The 22,415-nt window shown below is 34.4% G+C and overlaps 1 protein-coding gene across 2 annotated transcripts in view; it reads left to right on the top strand.

The window, feature by feature from the left end:
• LOC129754915 (homeobox protein dve-1) overlaps positions 1 to 21,969 on the top strand; it is a 287,021-nt gene extending 265,052 nt beyond the window's left edge. For both annotated transcript variants that reach the window (XM_055751181.1, XM_055751182.1), the window contains 2 exons: positions 5,291 to 6,597; positions 19,644 to 21,969. In XM_055751181.1, coding sequence (XP_055607156.1) covers positions 5,291 to 6,597; positions 19,644 to 19,938 — 1,602 coding nt within the window. In that variant the 3' untranslated portion in view covers positions 19,939 to 21,969. The remainder of the gene's footprint in view (positions 1 to 5,290; positions 6,598 to 19,643) is intronic.
• The last annotated feature ends 446 nt before the right edge of the window (positions 21,970 to 22,415 follow it).

The raw sequence follows: 22,415 nt of genomic DNA, 5'->3' as shown, positions 1-22,415 counted from the left end.
ATCCGATTCAAAAGATCCATATTTATTCTAAATTTTTATTAAATTACTCTTACGTAAATTTTCTTAAATATGAATTAAGATTATTTTAACTTTTTTGACTAGATTTTTTATGTTCACCTCGTCGTCTGAATACGCTTATCAATTTCAATCACATCATATGCTTGTGATTTAACAATCAATATTTAGCTGTTTTTGAGCGTTTAAGATACTTACGTAAATAAACGTAAAAATTGATAAAGAGTATCTCGGTATCGGGTTTAATTTCATTTAGGGGAGATGAGGGCATAACGAGCACCCGAGGCATAATGAGAACTACGCTTTTCTACGAAAGTGCGTATTTTCTTAAATAAATTTTCATGAGGATTTGTTTCGTACTTCCTATAGTATTAATTTTTCACAAAAAAAGGAATCTCCTTATCATCTTTACAGAGATATTTAAAAAAAACTAGCTTGGTTCTCAAGTTACGAAAATATTATAATTTTTGAGCACCACGAAATAAGCTCTTATGATCTTAAAATAACCTTGATCTATAATGTACGCACTGCAACATGATGTACACATTTTTTCTCAATTTTTACCATCAAAAATTTTTTGATTTTTCACTTTTATCAATTTTAAAACACGTTTTTACTTAAATTTGTTGACTAGGGGCATATAGAGCACCATATTATCGAGGCATAATGAGCATTTTCTGCCGTAGAATCTAGCAGCGAATTAAAATTGATTTATAGCGCCACACCTTGACTAGTTTTCATCCGACAATTTAGCCTATTGGTAAGGTGTCGGAGAGGTAATCAAAAGACTAGAGTTAGATTTCTGTTCGAGGTGTTTTTTTCCATTCACAATTCATGATCGATTTTTTTTATTGTTACATTATACGGCTAGTAGCATCATCCTCCGAACAAAGCACATAATGTATGAGCGTGCGTGAATTGTTTGTATTCTACAAACAGATCTAGATTATTTTGTTATTGCTTTGTTTGATGAATCTACGACTCACCTGACTTCATCGAATTGAATTCGCTGCTAGATTCCCCGGCAAAAACGCACATCTTGCTCTGATTAATGGTGCTCATACTGCCTCAGGGGGGGTTCTCATTATGCCTCCACAGTGGCTGGTTTCAGCTTTTGGCAAATTTTTTTAAAATGCATTTTTTAACGTTTTCATCTAGTTTTTCACGTTTCAGCCCGTTAGGGAATAGGCTTTTCAAGTGTCTGAACACGAAACAATAAAGTAACCTCCATATTATAGCTATTTTCTATGGTTAAATAACCGTTTTCCTTAAGGTGGCCATTATGCCCCCATCTCCCCTAAATAAATTAAATTAATAGTTTAAAATTATTTATTTCGAAAACAAGTCCTAGAAATTTTAATTTTTTTTACAAACTTCAAAAAATTAATGAGGGATCTTGAAGTCTTCATTTGTAAGAAAAACTCTGGTGAAATTGTATCAAATATTAAGCAATAAAAGTGAAAGATCAAGTGAAGGGCTCAAATCAGGTATGTTTTCAACTATGGTAAACTCGATACTTTCAGATTTCAATTTAATCCTTAGTGTTTGTAGTGTTTTCATTATTAATAATGCTAAACAACAAACCAGTAAAATATATTTTCGGCGCAGCTTTTCTTAACCTGAAGATTAAGTGCTTATTAGGCTGGAACAAATATCAATTTCTTCTTTTGTCACCCCCCCCCCCCCCCCCCCTTCGAAATTTCCAAAATCCGAAGGGGGAAATAAATAAAGGTTGAAGTATTTAATGTAAATTTCGAAAAAAAAATCAAGAATCCAAAAGATTACAAGACGAAAAAAAAATTTTGGAAGATGGAAAATATTTCACCTTTCGTATTCTTGATTTTATTGAATTTCTCGTTAAAAAATTACTTGTTTTTAAGGTTTTGTGCAATGATATTGTATGCAACTTTGTTGCATACAGGCTTTCGTGAAATTAATTCCAATTTATTTGTTTTCCTCATTATTTTTTATTGTCCCCCCCCCCTCGCGATGTTCCAACTCCGAGTGACAAAAGAAGGATTTGAAATTTGTTCCGGCCTTATTATATCAACAAAAAATTATTATTAAAAATTTTTGTCATTTTTTCTAAATCTTGTTAAAGAAAATTGAAATTCGAATTCAAACTAATATTTTTCAAGGAATGCAATCTTGAAAATGAATTCAGATCTTATTTTAAAAAGTGGATTTCACCTGTTTCGTGTTTTTTTGGGCGACTTTGAATTTTGATTCCGAATCTGAATTCGGAATTTTGAACTTAAATAAAAATTCTGAATTCCTAATTTGTAATCGATTTCTGAATATAAATTTCAAACAATAATTCCCAATAACTTTAAACAAAAAAGAGGAGTGAATGATGACTTACGAACATGGAAAATGAACCTATCTTGAGTTTCAAATGCAAAGCCAAGATTCGAATAAGAGTTTTGTCCTAATGAATAATAACAATGATGATGTCCCAATAAACCGGATTAAGATTCCACAATCCAATTACAGGCAACAAATTGTGATTTTTTTTACAAAAATCTGGAACCAGCACATCGGAAATATTTCAAACTGAAGCATACCAAATATTTTTACGCTCTTATCCGAGCAGGAAAAATTCGATATCAAAGTCTACGACTTAAAATCTGGACAAAATCCAGGCAAATTATGGAATTCTTAAATTAAAATCAAGAAGAAAAACCACATTAGCCAGTATATTTCAATTAAATTTGCTGAAACAAATTGTTTAGGACACAAAATAAATTATAGTAATCACGCAATTTAGGGTTTTCTTTGATTTTGCAAATAAAGTGGAAACATTCGGACAAAATCCAGGTAATTTAGCAACCTCAGTCAGTCTAGTTTTATTTAAAAATAAATATTCGCGACTAAGCTTACCATATATTTGCAGCACTGATCCGGGCAGGGCTAATCCGGAATATTTTAACTAAAAACCTTTCGAAATTCGGCTATTCTATTTCATAGCTTTCGACCCAAAATCTGGGCAATATCCAAGGAAATTAGGAAATTCTTCAATTAAAGAAGATAAACAAAAATTCGAAAAATTATTTTTTTCTCATCGAAACATATCAGCCAGTTTACTTGGATTAAATTTGCTTAAAAAAAATGTTTTGGACACAAAATACACTATTCTGTTCACGATATTTAAATTTTTCTTTGATTTTGCTAATAAAGTTAAATAATTCGGACAAAATCCGGAAAATCTAGCAACCTCAGTCAGTCTAATTTTACTGAAAATTCGATATTCGCAACTAAGGATTGTACCATAGCTTTTGATAGCGTTTTTCGAGTACAGTCTTTAACCTTTCGTTTTATAAAGTAACAAATTTGAAACAATTAATAAATGCAAAAAGTGAAAAATCGTATTTTATTATATTTTTTTCTCATCATTTCCAACTGTTGAAAATGATTCTTAAGGAAAAATAAAAAATCTGGAAATGAAGGGTCAAAAATCCATAAACCAGTGAATTTTTTTTCAAACTGTAGTAGAATTGTGGACCTGGGATAAGATTTCGAGGTTTTGGCCTTGATTCTGAGTCGAGATTGTTACTTTTGATTCATTTCAGTCGTTCATCAAAATTTGACTAAGAATTTAAAATTTGAGTTTAGAGCAGAACATTTTTGGGTTTAACCCAAACCCCCTCCCCCCTTGTTCCAACGGTCATGTACTGAAGCATCTAGTTTAGCTGTTGGAATTCTTTCAAATTAAACAAGCTAGTGGAGTCCTGTCTCATTTTTCTATTTGTAAATTTAATGCATTTATCATATCATTTCTTGATCTCTCATCTATCCATTTGCTACGAAAGCATATTTCCATAAAATTTTGAATTGTTTTCTACTTCTTATAACTCAGCATAAGTCTCGGCATCGCTTCTCAGCTGTTTTTCACGTATGATGGGGGATCAGAGTTGCTTGGGATAAAACGCCCCCAACTTACAAGATGGAGGACAGAAACCCTAAAACCAGATATGTACATTGGCAAAATACTTGAGGGATATATGTATCCACTTCCACTGCTCATCTGGTCCCGAAAATTTGCTGCCGGTTCAAGAGTCTTGTCGAGCTCTTACTTCGTGCTATCTCGCTCTCTAAGCCGCTACAAGAAGGGTATTAAGGATCTCCGTTTTCCGATCCTGATTGCGTATTAAACCGGTTTTAGACGATGGGAAGTTCGGAATTGTTGGGTGTGAGTGGATGGGTAGGATGATTGCAGGATGTCACGCCTGTCTGTGTGTATGTATGTGTATGTGTGTGTGTGTACTGTTCATCCATCTAAGTATCGCTCAGACGAGAAGGATTGGGATAAATTCTTCCACTTAATACTTCTTATTTGTTTGTCGGATACACTGATTCGAGTTGTGTTTCATTCCATCCAACGTCTTCTCGGAAATTTCGAATCGCTGTTTAATTCTCCTCCCACTAGAGCGCCATTCCTCGAAAGCTGGCAACATTTGCTTCAGCTGATAGAGACACATGTGAACATAAGAATAATTATAAGCATTACTAAGGTTATTGAAATCATATGAGCTTAGGTTATATTCATATTTCTTTGATACTAACTCCTTTGAGTTTGTTATGATTCTTCACATTAATCATAGTTCGCTTTCCGATAATCTTCGAATGAAAATTGAATTAACGTTCGACACCAATAAATCTTTGTCAATATTGCAATCCATAATTGATTAGGTACGATTGTTTCAAAATCGTGCTCGATAATCGCCTTTTCAATAATCCAACTCAAGTCCAAATACCGTGATTTAAGCTTTGCAAATAGCTTGTGTATTGCTAATCAAATGAAGAAAATAATCATACATCCCCCGAAAAGCTGAACAATATCGAAACCCCACCATCAATCAGCCAATCAAAGCCAATCGTTATCTTGAGGAGCATGTCCGCCGCGTATTTAGACGAACTACATATACCCAACCCATACTACTGGTATTGGCCGGGCATGGAGAACCCTCACTAATCACCCAAGATTGGCCAAGTGCCAATCAATTGTGGTGGGGCAAAAATTACGAAGAAGTGGTGCAATAAAAATCTCGACCGAGTCACCACAACTGAATGGTCGTAAAGCTCGGGAAGAAACGGGCTGTGATTTGTTTTGGTTTTATTAGAGCGCGTGTTCTTCGGTGAGGTCATTCGAATCGAAATTGGATTTTTTTTGAGAGTTTACGGTTAATTTTAGTAGATTTGACATTGAAATTTCGTCATAAAAATCGATTTGTGAATTGGATGGTCAGTAATTTTATTTATATTTGTTTATTTTCAGATCACGCTGTCCCAAATTTGTAGAAGCTCCTTACAAAACACATTTCCGTTTGGTCCGGAAATCACCGAAGAAGTCCGCCGAAAGTTTGACCAATGGTGGAGCAATCAGTTGGCTCCTCAACCAAACCCAATTGCTCATAAAATCCTCCCTTTCGCCAATGCTCCAACGAGCGAGCTGGATTTTCCAAGCTTCAACAACCGGGAGGCGCTGCTGGAAAACCGTCCCAATCCGCATCATAACCTGGTAGTGCATCCGGCCCTCCAAACCGTGCACTCGCAGTACCCGAACCAGAAAACCCGGATGAGAACTAGCTTCGATCCGGAAATGGAACTGCCAAAGCTGCAGCGATGGTTCCAGGAAAATCCACATCCTTCTCGCCAACAAATCCAATCCTATGTGGTTCAACTGAACTCCTTGGATTCTCGACGAGGACGTAAGCCACTGGATGTAAACAACGTAGTCTATTGGTTCAAAAATGCTCGAGCCGCCCAAAAGCGAGCCGAAATGCGTCAGGGAATGACGAACGGATTCGGAAATCCCAACATGATGCTTCCTCCTCCGGATTACATGAAGAGTTCTCCCAGTGCACCATCCGAAGACATCGACAATCTCTCCCAGGACGAAATGGACGACGAACTTGATCGTCCTTTATCGCCTCAGCTGCCCCTCTCCCTAACAATCCACGAACGTAATCGTCCAGTGACCCCAAACGATGACACCCCTATCAAAATGGAGAACAACTCCGGTGCCAACAGTCCGCCACCATCTCCAACGCCAACCAGTGATCTCAACACTTCCAACAACAACATCAACGAGTCCGTCAACGATTCCATGAATCAAAACGATGCCCCCAAATCCATCTACTCCAACGAACGATCCGCATCCCCCCAAAGATCCCGATCGCCCGCTTCCGAGGACCTGGACATGGACGACCCGGACGAAAGCAACATGGACGACTACCGATCCCCGTCGCCCGACTCGAAGCGGAATCTCCCGTTTCCCATCACCAATCCGATGTTTTCCCACTCGATCATGTACATGAGCCACTACATTCCGGCCATGCAGGCCAACGCGGCCGGCATGCATCTGAAGAACGAGCTGAGCCCGAACAACCACTCCGGCTTAGGAGGTGCCGGTGGTCTTAATCTGTCCTTCAACAGTAGCGACGAAAGGCGGAAACGGAACCGCACCTTCATCGATCCGGTTACCGAGGTGCCGAAGCTGGAGCAGTGGTTCTCGATGAACACCCACCCGTCACACAATCTGATCCTGAAGTACACCGAGGATCTGAACCGGATGCCGTATCGGTAAGTTAACTCCTAATGTTCATAGTTGACCCAATCTTTAGGGGCTGAATTAGTATTCAGCTTCGCTTGTCCCATAAGAATGTCATAAAAATAAGAATATTTGGGGCAATGATATTCAACTTTGTACTAATGAAACGTCCACCTAAATGGCCGCGAACAATCAACAAAATAATCAAAATAAACTTTGAAATTAAGGCCGGCTGGAACAAATTTGAAAACCTTCTCTTCACCCACAAATCAGACTCTACTCCAATAATGATCTTCCTTGGAGGTGGAATAATCGTTATAAGATTCTATACGGGACCGGCGTCAACAAGTTTTCTAATAACTTCGTATTTAATTAGAAAAACAAGTTATCACCTCTTTTATAGGGGTATGTCGTTAGGCATTGAAATTGTCATACAATATCTTGCTTGGCACCCAACAGTCATGTCAATTGAATTAATAGTTCTCCAATGCCAAAAGACATACTCCTGTTAAACAGCTTATAACTTTTTTATCTAACAAAATATGAAGTTACGGTCTTCAATAAAGTTGTTAAGTGGAAAATTGTCTTTGAAAAATACTTAAAAATTGGCACAAAAACCATTAGCATTAGCACAAAATTGATGTTGATTTATCTGTACAAAATATCCAATTTTCCCATACAAACCTAAAAGTTCAAATATACTCATGTAAACGTTTGTTTAAAATTCTGCAAAAAATCATGGATGATTTTGAACCAAAATGGAGCTTTTAAGCTCCCAGGGTTTAAGAAATTCAACAATGACCCTAAATCGACTCAGTCTACCAATGCATTGCGTTTTTTTACTAATTGGCAGTGGCAGACAGACTATGACAATAAACTTTCGTTTGCTAACCGACTCAGATGGTGCACTGGGTAAGATATCGGACAGGCAAGCCGAGATGAGGTGTTGCAGTGAGTTCGTTTCGCACTATATTTTTTACGGGACGAATTATTCAAAAGGATAAAAATCCCATGGAACGTTATTCTTGTTTCGCTTGAATGTTGTGGTCATGCATCATTTAGCTTGGAAGCTCGAGTCTTTAGGTCAGTAGTGCTTTTCCAATCATATCATTTTCGGTACAGTACACTTATCAACGCACTTTCACCACAGATATTTGCTTAGTAGGCAATGGATTTTTGCAACCTCTTCTGTGGGTGTTTGAGACAACACTAGCTTAGGGGTACAACCTTTTTTTGCAAAAAAATCGAGAAATCAAGCTTTTTAAGATGAAAATCTTGAAAAAATCTTGAGTACAAAGACAATTAGAATTATCATCTTCAACAGTTTGTTTTTTTTTGCTCTTTGAACTGTTTGAATTTTCGAGTAATTTATGAATCTTCTCAATTGAACCCTCTTAATTTACTTCTCCGCTTCTTTTCTTCGAACTTCATATTTGTTCCGGTCTAATTGTTTTTGAATTTCAAGGTTCTGCCTCTCGTAAAATCAGTTGAGAGTTCAATTGGTTAAAAAAAATCATCTTTTTCAAATGCATTTTTAATTCTTATTACACTCTGCATCGACAGATTTTTTAAGTAAATATCAACAAGAAACATTCAGCTCTATAACTGGTGTGTGCCAAGCGAAGCAAAGTTACATAACCTCGTCGGCAAGTACAATTTCTTCGATACAAAATGCCGTTCAAGAAAACTTTGTACATCTTTTCATAGAAGGGGTATGCAAAACGTTAGCTGGTTTTCAATTTTTAGAGTACCGTCAAACGGGGCAACATGCAAAAGCAGGGTTAGATGCAACATTTGTATACCACAACACTCATTTAATTTTTATTTCAATATACTGAAATAAAGTTATCATTCAATGATAACAAATTGATGATGACATAGTTTTTAACATCGTGAAGGAGTTTTTTTCAGGTTTTGATTGTCATAAAAAATTTAAAAAATCGAGCAATAAATGTACAAATTTTTACATTTTTCGGTGTCGTAAAAAACTTTGCCCAGTATGACGAATTGGCTTAATGATATCACCTACAAACTTTATATTGCTTTCATTATCCTATATCAACACTGTTGGTGTATAAATATTTTTCGAATAATCACTAAATTTTTTTAAACAAATATTTTTATAATTCAGTTAGCTGTCTGGGGCAAAATGCAACAAAATGCAAATCAGAACTAAATCTCATAAATCGCGTTTCCATATGCTGGGATGTGATTGTTTTGCATTATGCGTTTGTTAACATTAAAATTTCATCCATCTCAAGAATTATTTTCATGATTTAAGCTAAAAGAATATTTTGTAGATTTTTTACCCCTAAATGTATGCAGCAGATTAACACTTTTTTCTTTAAAAAAATTTGACAGAAAAAATGGAAAATTTAATTTGAACAACATCACAAATGTATCAGTAGAGCGCCGATGTGGTCTAGTGGATAGGCTGGCGCGAGTCTGGTATTGGTACGCCAGGCGTACTGGGTTCGATTCCCGGTATCGGCAAGAAAAACTTTTGGGTTCGAATCCCATAAGCGGGCCGACAGGTAAGATGTGTTTCATTATATAACTGACTATATAACTGGAATGTTCAATCAGTTGCCAGCTGGCCAGGTATATACACGGATGCCGGAATACCTGTAAGTAAACTAGCCCACCTGATTGATTCGTTCTTCCAAAATATACCTACATCAACACACGCAATACATTCACCACATAACAGTTCATACGAAGCCATGGGGTCCGGGTATGGTGGCGCGCTGCATTGGAGATTTGTCGAACCTAATAATCTAAGGAATGTATGTGAACCCATACTTTGGCAGAAACTGCGGTGAATCCGTGCACCCATGGTGGATTACCAACATACAACATACATACAACATCACAAATGTATCAAAAACTGTAAATTTTTAAACGTTTTCTTTCGATTTTTCATTAATTACAGATTTTGTTGCAACTTACCCCTTTTTCTTAGTAGGGTGAAAATCGCATGTTTTTGTGAATTTAGAAGAAAATGGCAAAAGCAATAATTTTTCTGACTACGTCAGTTTGGTGTCCCTTCAACCTTAAAACTTTTGATGTACAAGAGGAATGATAATCTGTAAGCATTAGGATTTTTGAAGCCATTGAAGTTGAAAATTGTTGCATGTTGCCCCAGTTGACGGTACATATTAAGCAAGAAATGTACATTCTGAACAAGGGATTCTCAACACAGTTTTGCCTGTCTGTGCTGTTAGACCATTTTTATTTTTAGATTTACATCTTTTTTGCCTTTTTATAATTTAAGGTTTTTTTGATTCTCATTAGTCTTTTTTGTCAATTTTTTTAACCCCTCGTGTAATGTATTATTTGAATTTATTTTTTATTTTAAATCAATTTGAATTACATTCCTAAAAACTAAAAAAGATAGAAACCACCCTCGTAAAAAGTTGGGTCTGAAATGCCTTAAAAATTTTATATCTAACTTCGGATCAAACTCGAGACATGGCCGTAGGAACGGGGGGGGTTTTGGGGGTTAAACCCCCCCCATGAGGGTCCAAAAAAGGAAGCGAGGTAGTCTACTCTACACTCAAAATTTTAAATTCATAATAAATTTATGATAATTAATAGAGCAAAGATATTCAAGAGAAACTATCTGAACTAAAAACTGATACAAAAACCTCAAAAACCCATTTCAAGTTCAAAATTTTGCTACAGTTTTTAAGATTTTTCTCACTTGTACATAGAATAAGGTTGTCAGATTTTTTTTCGGCACGTATCTGGGCTGTTTTATATAAAAACCTGGAAAAATCCGGGTATTTCATTTCAAAATTGTCGATCAAATCCAGGCAAAACCGGGCAATTTTGGTCAAAACCTAGGAATTGCTCATCAAAAATCTAGAAAAAAAACTTAAAAAACCTTTCATGATAATTTTTTGAAACTTGCTGCAAAAATTTTGGACGCATAAAAAAAAATTACAACACAAATTCAAAATCCGGGCTTTTCCAATGAAATCTGGGCAAACGGGTCGGACCAGACTTTTCCCAAATTTTATATTAAACTTCCCGGCCAATCCGGTTAAAACTGGGCAATGTGGCAACCTTATCATAGAAATTTAGGTCTGAATATTATATTTTAAATTAAACCCATTTTGGAGGTTCTGGTTCAAAATTGTATTTCTATATATTTTCGTATTTCTGATTTTGCATCAAGTTTAGGATTCTTGATTTTCAGTTGGAATAATCATAAGAAATTAGAAATGGAAAGCTGCTTCGAAATTCTTGTTTGAATTCGGTTGGCATTTCATATAAAATTTGAATCATTGGGCTTTTTCTGCGTCTCGAGTGACGTGACTTGCGAAATTTCATATGGTTTTGCAAGCTTAAATAGCCTCTCTAGCCTCGAATTTTTCGTTCGGATGAGCTTGGTCTTCAGAGCTCATCAATACACACATTCCTTTTCTGAAGCATTTTCTGGAGTCAGGACGAAGACGTGAAATTTCGTGAGTTGCAGAAGAAGCCCTCATGTTTTTCGAAAATCAAAGCATTTTCAATGTTCAATATTTATTCTAATACAAAATTTAAACATTTAAAACCAGATTCTGATTCACCATTCGAAATTCACATTTTAAATCGGATTCACAAAACATATTAAAAATAAATAATTGAAATAATGAATTAAGATTAAACCAGCACTACAGAATTTAAATGAATGATTTATGAAAATAAAATCTGGAATTGAGATTCGACAATCATATTTTTTGTACATTTCGGAAATCGTAAAGAAATTCGGAAACAGATCCAAAGTTCAATTTTTGAATTCAGGTTTAGAATTCGAATTTAAAATTCATAAAAAGATTTAGCTTGTGAATGAGTTTTTCAATCAACATAAAATAGTCGAGAAATTCAAGAGAACATAAACTTAAAAATTTGCTTTTCAATTCAATTTCCAAATTTAAAAGTTTTTAATCAGAATAAGTTTGTACACACAGTTCAGCTAAAAATCACAAATATAAAGAAGAATTCGAATTAACTTTCTAAGTTTTGATTCATGCAAAATATCCCAAATTAAACTTTAAAAAATCATCTACAACATTTTTAGTATGAAACTGATTGTTTATGAAAAATATTTCCTGTTTAAGAAACATGTACCTGATCTTCACCTAAAAAATCACATTTTTTTTAGTTTTTCGGTGTATTGTTTAAAATTATTAATATTGCAGCTTTTTTTAAAGCCAAATCAAAAACTAAAATCATAAATTTAGTTCAAGTTTGCATCAAGCAAATATGAATCGATTTTTTTTTATCTTTTACTGTTTTTTGGAAAATTTTAATTTTTTTCATCAAAGGATAGAATCTTGGAATTCGCAAAAGAGTTTAGAAGATTGGGCTTGTTTTATTTGAGTATAGAATAAGTTTTTTTAAAGAAATTGAAGGCTACTCTAAAAAGAACTTATCTTATGCTCAAACCAAATAACTTTGATCTACCAGACTTTTAAACAAATTCAAAAATTTTAACCGTCGATGAAAGCAAATTTCATATATTGTTTCTAGAGATTTCATTTAAAAAAACTTAGCTCACCCTTTAGGCTAAGGACCAAATTTCTAAAATTACTTTTTTAAGGTTTTATTAATGATACACCATCCTTGTGGCATTCTTGTTTTCTATTAAGTTACAATTTCATACGGAAAATATCAATGAGTACTTAAAAATGAATAATCATATAGTTACAAACATAATTTGTTTTTAATTTTTTTTATTCGTGTATTGTTAGACAAGAAATCAAAGAAAAAAACTTAGTCACCAAAACCCCCCCCATGAGTCGGTTCTTCCTACGGCCCTGACTCGAGATATCTCGTTTTTTCGCTTGTCGACAGTGTGCTATTTTATGAAGCACCACTCATATGTCATGAATTTGATCTTAAAACTTTATTCAACGAAATTTAACTCAACAATTTAGATTACTTAAAATACCGAATTGGAAAAATTACCTCCAGTTGTTTCTGAGATTTAGAACTCCGCATTCTAGCGTTATTAGAGTGTCCATTTCCCGGCCATTCCAGCGTTCCCGGGAATCGGGAAATCTGATGATCCATTTCCCGGGAATTCCCGGGATCCTGGGAAAAAATGAAAATGAAGATTTCAACATGAAGATCTCAATCCTCTACTGCGTACGAATTCTAGTAAGTTTTGCATTGTTAAATTTAAGGTAGTACGTAGTTTTGCGAAACATTTCAAACTTATTTAATGCCTCAAAAATTCAATAAGCAGACCAAAGACCCAAAACCATGGTACTTTAACCGACAAACTGGTCTGATTCTAGCAGCAAAAATTTGAATAATTTAGAAAGATATCTCACTGTCGATAGAAGTTAGTTAGCTAGACTTTATGTTATTCTAAATATCGTAAATTTTCAGATAACTATCCATTTGTTTTTCAATACCTATATCATTTTTTTGCTGATGATTTTGATGATGAGTACAGCAAAAAGAACATTCAGATTCTTTCCGTAGCGTTTCATTTTTGGTTTTGTTTGATTTTATAGATTTTTTTTGGCGTTTTTCACTTTTGAACTAAATTTTTCGTGTATTCAATGTATTGTCAATGTCAATGTATTAATCACATAAAAAAAATAAGACTAAGCCATCAAGGTAGAACGACTGATCACACTGCTACGACACTTAGAACAAAAACTTGACAATTTTCAGGCATTTTTTTGTCAAATTTTGTAGGTTCGCAATACCGGTATTGCAAATCTGTAAAATTTGACAAAAAAAATGCCTTTTAGGAAAAATAAACCTGTTTCGTGGCACTTTCTAACTGGGATAGCTCCGTTTCAAAACAAAATTAAAAAAACACTCATGTTAATTTAAAAGGTTTTGGTAGGTGATTTAGACCATCGATTTCCGCACTGTTTTTGCGTATGAATTAAATTTTCATAATTATCTGCAATTAGGCTATAACTAGCGTCTCTTTTCTAAGTTATCTTTCAAAAATAAGTGAAAAATCGTTCAATGAATCTATAGACATTTTTGGCAAAAAAATACAATTCCTTTTTAAATTAAGATCCTGATTAAATGATCCACTTCCCCGGAGACCGCGTATAAATTTGACTTCTGAGAATTAAGTTGAAGACAATATTTTTTTTATAGTTCCTAACTCTGCAAATTTTAAAATTCACCTATTTAAAATATTCATTGTAATATAACCAAAATTAGAATGATAGATAAAAAACCAACAGATGATTCGAATGCAGGACGTAGAAATTTTCCATAATTAGGTGTTTTCAAATAGGCACAAAAATTGCTGCTCCCTAGTGTAATTTTAAAGATTGATCCATTAGCATCACTGAAAATGATGTCTAATGTCGGGTCATGTGACTTGTTATTTAATGATTTATCTCAACACTCATCCGCTCGAAAGTGTCCGTAATGAATTCGTGAAGTGATTAATTTAACATCATTGTTTTTTTTTTGACGCTTCCAGCCTGACTGAAGTTTAGGCAAAAAAACTCCCTTTTGCGATTTGAATGTCAATTTAAAACACCTCGCTTAACCATCCTTTACGGTTTAAGAAAAAGAACCCCGGTTTGGGTCATATAGACCCGGAATACAATTTTGGCTGTATTTTCAAAACCATCTATTTATGAAGAAAATGGTCGTATATTTGTTGGTGTCTGAAAATTGAACCGAGAGACAAAATTTTAAAAAAATATGGTGGTTTTGATCAAAGATCGTGACCATACGGTTAAAATAATGAAATTTAACAAAGTGAAGTATTTTGGATGATTCAAAGATTCATTCAAAGTAAAATAAGATTTTGGCTCCCGATGTCATACGTCGTGAATGGAAATATAAGAAAAAATTTAAAAATCAAATTTAAATCCATTTTTTTTCACTTAATTTAAGACCATTTTTTTTAAACTGGGCCGATGATTTTTTTTATCTATAAAAACATAAAAACCAGTGAAAACTTACTTGATTTTAATTTTTTGTGATATTTTATCCAAAAAAATTACCGCGATCAACATACAACGTGAGTTTGCAGAAATTCGCTGACCCATATTTCAACATAAAATGGCTTAGATGAGCAGATTTCTAATTTTTGAGCTAATTAAAGTGTCTTATTTGATTTCTTAAAATATTATTTTAAAATTTATTTTAACATATAAGAGTAATTGTGCTCAGGGAACCAAAAAGCTTGAAGTTAAAGTCGATACTTAGAATTGGTCCTCAATATGTTGGTCACCCTATCAGTCTCGTAATTATTAATTCATCATAATTGGTAAGGATTTAATGTAATTGAACAGAACGGCAATTTTGTTCATCAAAATTTCTTGATCCTCATGAAAATTTAGTTATAAATTCATTGAAAAAATTTTCATGATTTTTTTTTATAACCAGATGTGAACTGCAAAACTAAGCATTTTTATTATTTCAATATAAGCTCTCAATCTATCTAAATTTATCTCAATCAAAAGTTTTTCAATACGACTTCAACAAAATGAGAAATCTTCGGTGCAAAACATCCATTTTTAAGGACTTTTTTACTTTAAGGTCGTTTTTCGAAAACCATTAAAATCGAACCTCAAATTTTTGAGAAGCATCTTAAGCAGGCATTTTGACAATTCAAAAGGGTAGTGATTATTGGCTTAGTAGTTTTGATTTTATAACCAAAACAATAATCCGGGTTTATAGGGCCCTAACCGGCAAATTGTACTTTTTTTTTGCTGAGTGACTCTGGTAACCGTATTCAAAATCATACAAAATGAAGAATTGTAGAGCTCTTAATTTTAGGATTAGTCGGAAAATTTCATGTATATAGCTTTATCCGTTCCTGAGATCTTATTTTTAAAATCAGAACTGGACTACTATGAATGAAAAACGTGGTTGCCGAAGTTTATTAAACTACTTTAAATTTGATTAAAAATTCGGGTAATATTGATCAGTCTAAAATTTGACGATTTTCACGAGTTTTTTCGATCATAATGGAAACAAAACAACGTCATAATATTACCAAATGCTGGTTTTTCAATTGCTAAGACAGCTCAGAACAATCATTAATTACGAAATTCTACGAAATTAAACACAACACTATCGGTTGCTCAAATATACTTAATTTGTTACTTTTGGTCCAGTGAACTCAGAAATATTGAATGCTGAATTTCGATGTTTCTTGGTTCAGATTTCTTCGCGGTCCAAAAAAACAACATTGCGGTCCTTAATGGACAATGGACAATAATGTTGCATAAATTCAGAGGCTAAATTTTGTATCAAAACTTATAAAATTTTTACTACAAAAAAAAATAAATTTAGCCTTCATTCAATTCCCTAGGCACTCGCACTATTCTTCTTTAATGTTTTTCTTCAAACTTTACTACTTGATCCCCTTTTCTTATTTTCACCATATCTTTTTTTTCTGAAAAAAGTTGAGAATTTTCTATTACATTGAAAATATGGCATTTTTAAGTTCATTTTACGCTCGAACGATTGATACATTGGAACAAATATTTTTTTTCATAATTTTCTCATGTAAGGAACATTTTAAAGTGATGAAAAAAGATCTTCAAGTTACATTTTGTGAAATTTTTCAATTACTCAAACAATTATTTTGTTAAATTTTTTTAAACTACAAGCATTGTTATTTTGTTCATTTTGGCACATTTTTCTATAACATTTTATCTTTGTAAGACATTCCAGTTTCAAGATAAGGCTAAGGAATCAAGTATCCCCTGGGATCAAGTATTCTCATTCTCCCCTACCATTCGATAGGGTTGATAGCCTTTTGTACTGGACAGGCTTACTCTTGTAAAATGTCCATATTTATTTAAATATCAAAAATTAACTTTAAAAAACAATAAAAACTACACCAAAACTCTTCATTTACTAAGGAAAAAAGTTGAACAACAAATACAAAAAAAAAAACTCTTACATAAATCAATCTGCTGCTTCTGTACGCTTTGATTTCACCACGAAGGGTGTTTGTTTGTGAGCAGGGTTGGTCGGCTCTTCTCAAACAACAAAGAGCCGGGAGCAACCAACACTGTTTCTGTTCGGCTTCCGAGTGTAATCCTCTTTCGCTGATCGTGCTCCACTCGTTACCCGAGTTTACACGAGCTGTAAGTGACTCGGACGGCAAGTGTGAGAGCATTTGCATCCGAGTGGGAGAAAGAGAATTCTAAACAAAGAGCGCCCTGTGTTTCAGTCGTACACCTCAGAGTAAAGAAGGAAAAAAATATTTAGACTCCCACCACACAACGTAGAAAAAATATAAACAATTTCTACTCTGCTACCATGCCTACTGCACTCAGAGGAAATCTTATTATAAATTTCATAAGATACATCTTATGAACCACTTTTTTGCGTCCAAACTAATTTTTCATAAGAGTCTTATGAAATTCTTTCAACAATTTTCGTACGATGTTCTTATCAAAAATAGAAGAAACGGCATTGTGAAAAAAATGATGAACACATTCATTCATAGCATCAGTTTTTTTTTCATCATCTAACAGTACGAAGCAATCGCCAGTTCATAGTTATTATAGTTTTCCTTCAATGTTAAATGTTATTGTTATCTACGGAATGGTAAGTTCGATTAGATGTTTTTGATGTGAACGTTGAATATATTAGTAAACTAAAATACATTATTTGTTTACTTTTCAGCAAGCTGATCGGCAAAAAACGAAAGGTCGAAGATTAAGATGCGGCAAAAAAAAACTTTGATGGAGCCGTCTGTTGATGCGCTGCTGATGGTGACCATGGAGTATTTAATTTTAAACAATTTTGGCAAACAATAAAGTGAATGTTTTCAGCATGAAATATCGAGAATTTTTCTTATTAGAAAGTGATTTACTGTTTCCATAAGAATCTCTTATGAAAAGCAACAACCTCTCATTGAAATAGGCGTTCATCTTCAGAATTCAACAAAACCAAAAACAAACAAAACCAAGAACAAAAACCAGGATTTTTCAGGACCCCAGTAGATTGGTGGAAATGAATTGCAGCTCTTCTTAGATTGCATTAATTAAGGCGAAATAGCGGTGCAGTATACGCCTTAATTTATGCAGCAGAAGAGATATGAAGTTAGGTGGCTTTTCGTTTATACCGAAAAACACCGTTCTAATATCATCTGAACCGAAGATTACCATTGGTTTAAGAGGTTAAACTGTTTTTATTGCAAAATCAATTGCAATTAACATCAGGACGGCTTCTAGAAAATCAGGACACCGCTGGGAGCTTTGATTCGTAAAGTAGCATCTTTTCTCGTGAACGTACCAAGAATAAACTGAGTTAGCTCTCGAATTCTCCTCAGCACATTGCGCAACAGATTTTTTCGGAGAAGGGAATTCTCTTTATCAGCGGATATGAATGCTCTCGCTCACTCTTATGTGTTGACAATCTCACTCCCAATTTCAGTGCGATTTATCTCTCCCCGCACCGATTGGGGGAGCAGACGAAAAAAAATTGCACTCTCTTTCACTGGACAAGCCGATCTGAGGAGTTTTGCCACCCATGTTTGTGAGCCTTTGAAAAAATAGAAATTTCATGATACTGAAATTACATTTTTACTTACATTTGAAATTTCTTAAAACACCAAGTTTTTTCCAATTTGAATCTAAATTAATAGGTTTTTATACGTAGAAATTTTTTTTTAGAGATTTTAACTTTAGACTTAGTTATAGATGATTATGTGAAAAAAAATATATTGATTAATGTTACCCCGGTTTACGGTAGCTGTTTTTTCAAACGTTTGCCTCTCAGATTTTTGAACACCTGAATTCATCTTTGCACTGGGCCTTAAGTAGATATAGTAAGCAAGATTTTCAAAAAAAAATATGTTCAACGGAAAAACAATTTCATACCGGTTCTTGTGATGTGATTGCATAAGCGCTGCGGTGCTTAACAAAAATATATCAAAACCATCACTTAGCTCGCTTGATTGACTACTCATATCCACCTTGAATCATTGAAACCGAAATGGTCATTTAGATGTCTGGATGAAGAATTTATTAAAATGCTGTGTTTACAACAATATCAAAACCATCATTTTAAATAAACAACGACTAAGTATTTACGAAAATTCTTTTGAACAATTTTTTTTTCACAAAAACACCTAGCGAGCGCTCAAAGTAAAGAGACTACATACTAAATATACGCTCGTTAGCTCAAGGCTTTACCATTTTTTTTACAGTGTATGTTACTGACCAATATTAATCAAATCAAGAAGATTATACACACTATAGGGTGAAATTTATGTTTGGAAAACAGTAAATTGCATGCAAAAATTTATTTCAGAGGACAAAGGGAGGATGCCACGCAACGAAATTGTTAAATAATAACCATGAACAAGTGCTTTTCCATGAAAAAACTTTCTTTATATATATTTTTTTTTCATAAACTGAAGTTTGAAAAACCTGAATTTAATTCCCAAATTGAAGGAGTAAAATATAGAAAAATATCTATATAGATTTCGAAGATTGCCAAACATTCTTGAGCGCCTTCTAATGCAATGTAAGTCATAAGTGTTCGTTGACTATGTGATCTCAATACATAACTCAAAATTAACTAGTCGCAATCAAGAAATTTTCGATTTCAACCATTTTTGCTGCATTGTATTTAAAAAAATTCTTAATATTAAGTAATTTGAAAGTTTCTTAGATGTGTGTACAACATCTTAAAAATAATTTTTATATAGCCCAATTCATTCCAAATGACTTCTAGAACGATTGCTTGTAGTTTGCTTAGTTTCCTAGACAAAAATTTCCAGTAGAAAGAATTAAGATATTTCATTAATTGAGATTGAGCTCCGTGATTTTGATTTGTAAATTAGTGGTTCATTTTCCAATCTTGAATTGTTCCTACTAAAAGAACACTTTTTTTTTCTTTTTCTCGGGATTACTGAAATAACATAATATTCATCGTTTGTTTTTCATCGATCTCTATTCTTGTGGTTGAATTCATTGGAGAAAGCATAATTGTAGGTGCAACCGCATAATAAGTTCCTTTGAACACTGATAAAAGCTAGACAATTCGAATTAATTTTAAAGTTCTGAATATTCGCTGTCAATTCAAAACAATCCTAATGAACTTTTTTTTTCTCTTTTCCTTCCAGGCAAAAGTTCCCGCCCCTGGAGAGCAAAAACGTTCAGTTCTGGTTCAAGAACCGGCGCGCCAAATGCAAACGCCTGAAGATGTCCCTGTACGATCCGGCCCAGCTGGCCAGCCTGGCCGGGGTTGGTGGAGACCAATCGCATCTGGCCGCCAGCTTGCACGAATCCCAGGCCCACCTTGCCCAGGCTCAGATGCACCAGTTCCACCATGCGGCGGCAGCGGCGGCGGCCGGAGTCGGTGGACCCGGAATGGTTGGCGGCGGAGGATCCACCGGAGCCGGCCTGGACCGGGACTGAAAGATGGGCCTGGCGCGGGATTTCCTGCCGCTAGTGCCCTACTAAGGAACGATGTTTAAGACGCTTTGATTTGTTGAGTTTCTTATGAAAGGTTTCGTTGGCATTTCTGTTTTTATTTTATTTTTTTCTTTTGAGGAAAACCGAATCCAAGTGATATGAAATTGATCGTATGTTAAATAGGCTTAGCAGCATTGAATAGGTAGTAATTTTAGTGCAAAAATAATCACGATAGTAGATTTCGCTCAATACATATAAGTAAGTACGGTTGATGCTTCACTAAGTAGCTATAACATTATACCAAAGAACGAAGGATTTCTCCTCTTGCTAAACGATAACAGTTGTACATAGTTGAATGTAGCTATAAAAAAAGTTAATTTTATCACTGCACTCTCATTAAGTTTTACAAAAGAGCTCCACTACTAATAATTCAAACCCTAGCACTGTAAGAGTTCTCTCCAATTCAGATGCATCACACACACGCAACATAGAACACCTCACAACAAAATAAATTGTACATAATAAACTCCCATTTTAAATAGATTCTGGATTAGGTTTCCAAAAGGGCGAACCCTACTAAATGATTCTGAGTTCATTCCGTTTCCCAGTATTGATTTAAAATCCACTGATGCTAACAAACAAATTTACGCTCCGTGAAAATTGTTCGTCCTTTTGCATACACGATTCAGAATCCGAAAACGCTTAAAAAGCTGTATCTTCCGGTTCCGGAAAGCCGCTTGTAGTTTCCCCCCGGAGCCGTAATAGCTTGGGAAAATAGTCTGAAAGGCGCGCATAAACGAATCAAATACGTAATAATATTCTGCCGCAGCGCAAAACGTTTTGCACCCACGCAAATTACCTATATTGCAATTCTTGCCCGGGCAAACAAGTGAGATGAAAAATCACCGGTGTAAAAGTGTCGAAAGCATATCATTTATTTGAGCCGATTGACAGATTAAACTCGCGGAAAAATCGTCACCGATTTTCCACCATTTCCAATGCATAAATATAATAGTGCATCGCCCATGCCGCTATCATCCACCATTTCGCGTTCCCGCGAAATTTGATTCACCTGTTGTTTCATGGACTTAAACCGGCTGCCGCAGCCTTGGGGGAAAGCAGCAGGAAATTTCATGATCATTCATTAATAGGCGGTGCACAAAAAGCCTTTGTAAATCAATTTCAGGGTATTTGGGAACAGCTTAGTTCATTCAACCAGCCAACGTTTATTTCCGCGGGCGAAAAGAATCAATCACTTTTGTTGAATTTTTAATACAGATGTGAATCGCATTCAAAGCCGCTCATTTCCCGAGAGCGCAAAGTGAATCAGATTAAAGGGAATCAACAGTTGAAAGCGCGTAATCAGTTCCTTGAAGGGAAAATTACTTTTGAAAATAAAACCAGAATAAGCATTCAAGTTTTTTTTTCGTTATAGTTCCAATCATCGACTAAATAGAGTTTTCAACCATCTCGAACCGAAAACCCAACTAAAAATGTACAACTCATGCTAGATACGCTTGTTTTATTTCCATTATTTAGTTTTGTACAAGTTGAATGACAAAACCTTGGTTTCAAACCAACAAATTATTTGGTTTAATTTTTTTACTGTTTGGTATCAAATACCGAACAGCAAGTACCCTTAAGGTATTGTTTTGTCTTACTTATTTTAGATAAAAAAAAAAAAAGAAAAAAAATCCAAAATGATGTAAATAAAATTAGCGAAAACAAACACGAATGAATTAAAACAATTTGGATCAATTCGAAGTGACGACTTCCTTACATTACTAACTAGAACCACATCATCAGATATCAAAACTAGACAGTAAGGTTTTAAATTAATCCTTCCTGAAATAGCGTTAAGGATAGCAATTAGCCTGAAAATAACCGATCAAGACGAACGTTTGCGAAATCAGTGGAAGAAAGACCGGTGATGTAAAATTGCGCGTGAGCACTTGTAAGTTAGATTCCACTATTCCAAGGAGCCGAGTGAGTGCATGAATCATACATATTGTATCCAATGAAAAACAGTAAAACAAGCACATTTCGCAATAAATGAAATTATCAAATCAAACTTCATTCTCGTTACGTGACTGTATCCGAAATGTTCATCCCTGTAAAACATTTTTTTATTTCTAATAAATTAGGGTGGTCTAAAACCTCCATGTCTCGAGATCAAAGCCTTTTAAGTTTGTTCCTTGGCCTAACAGGAAGCACTGTTTGAGATTTCAAAGTTCAACGTTTGGGCAACTCTAAAAGTACGCTCATCGGGGCTAAGGTATATGTAAGATATTATATTATTTGTTCCAGCAAAAGTAGTTGAGGCACTTTTGACTTTGTGGCTTACTAATTTTAATAACACGTAAATACAAACTAGTTCTTTGAAGACCAAAAAATAATACTAGTTATGACAGAAATACCTTCAAATTACAAAAAAAGAGGATTTGGCTAAGAGATAAGCAAATTTATTGCCAACTGCCTTA

Source organism: Uranotaenia lowii, chromosome 3 (genome assembly GCF_029784155.1).
Source record: "Uranotaenia lowii strain MFRU-FL chromosome 3, ASM2978415v1, whole genome shotgun sequence".
Classification (NCBI taxonomy): domain Eukaryota; kingdom Metazoa; phylum Arthropoda; class Insecta; order Diptera; family Culicidae; genus Uranotaenia; species Uranotaenia lowii.
Note: the sequence above shows the minus strand (reverse complement) of the source record. Positions and strands in the feature narration are given on the sequence as shown.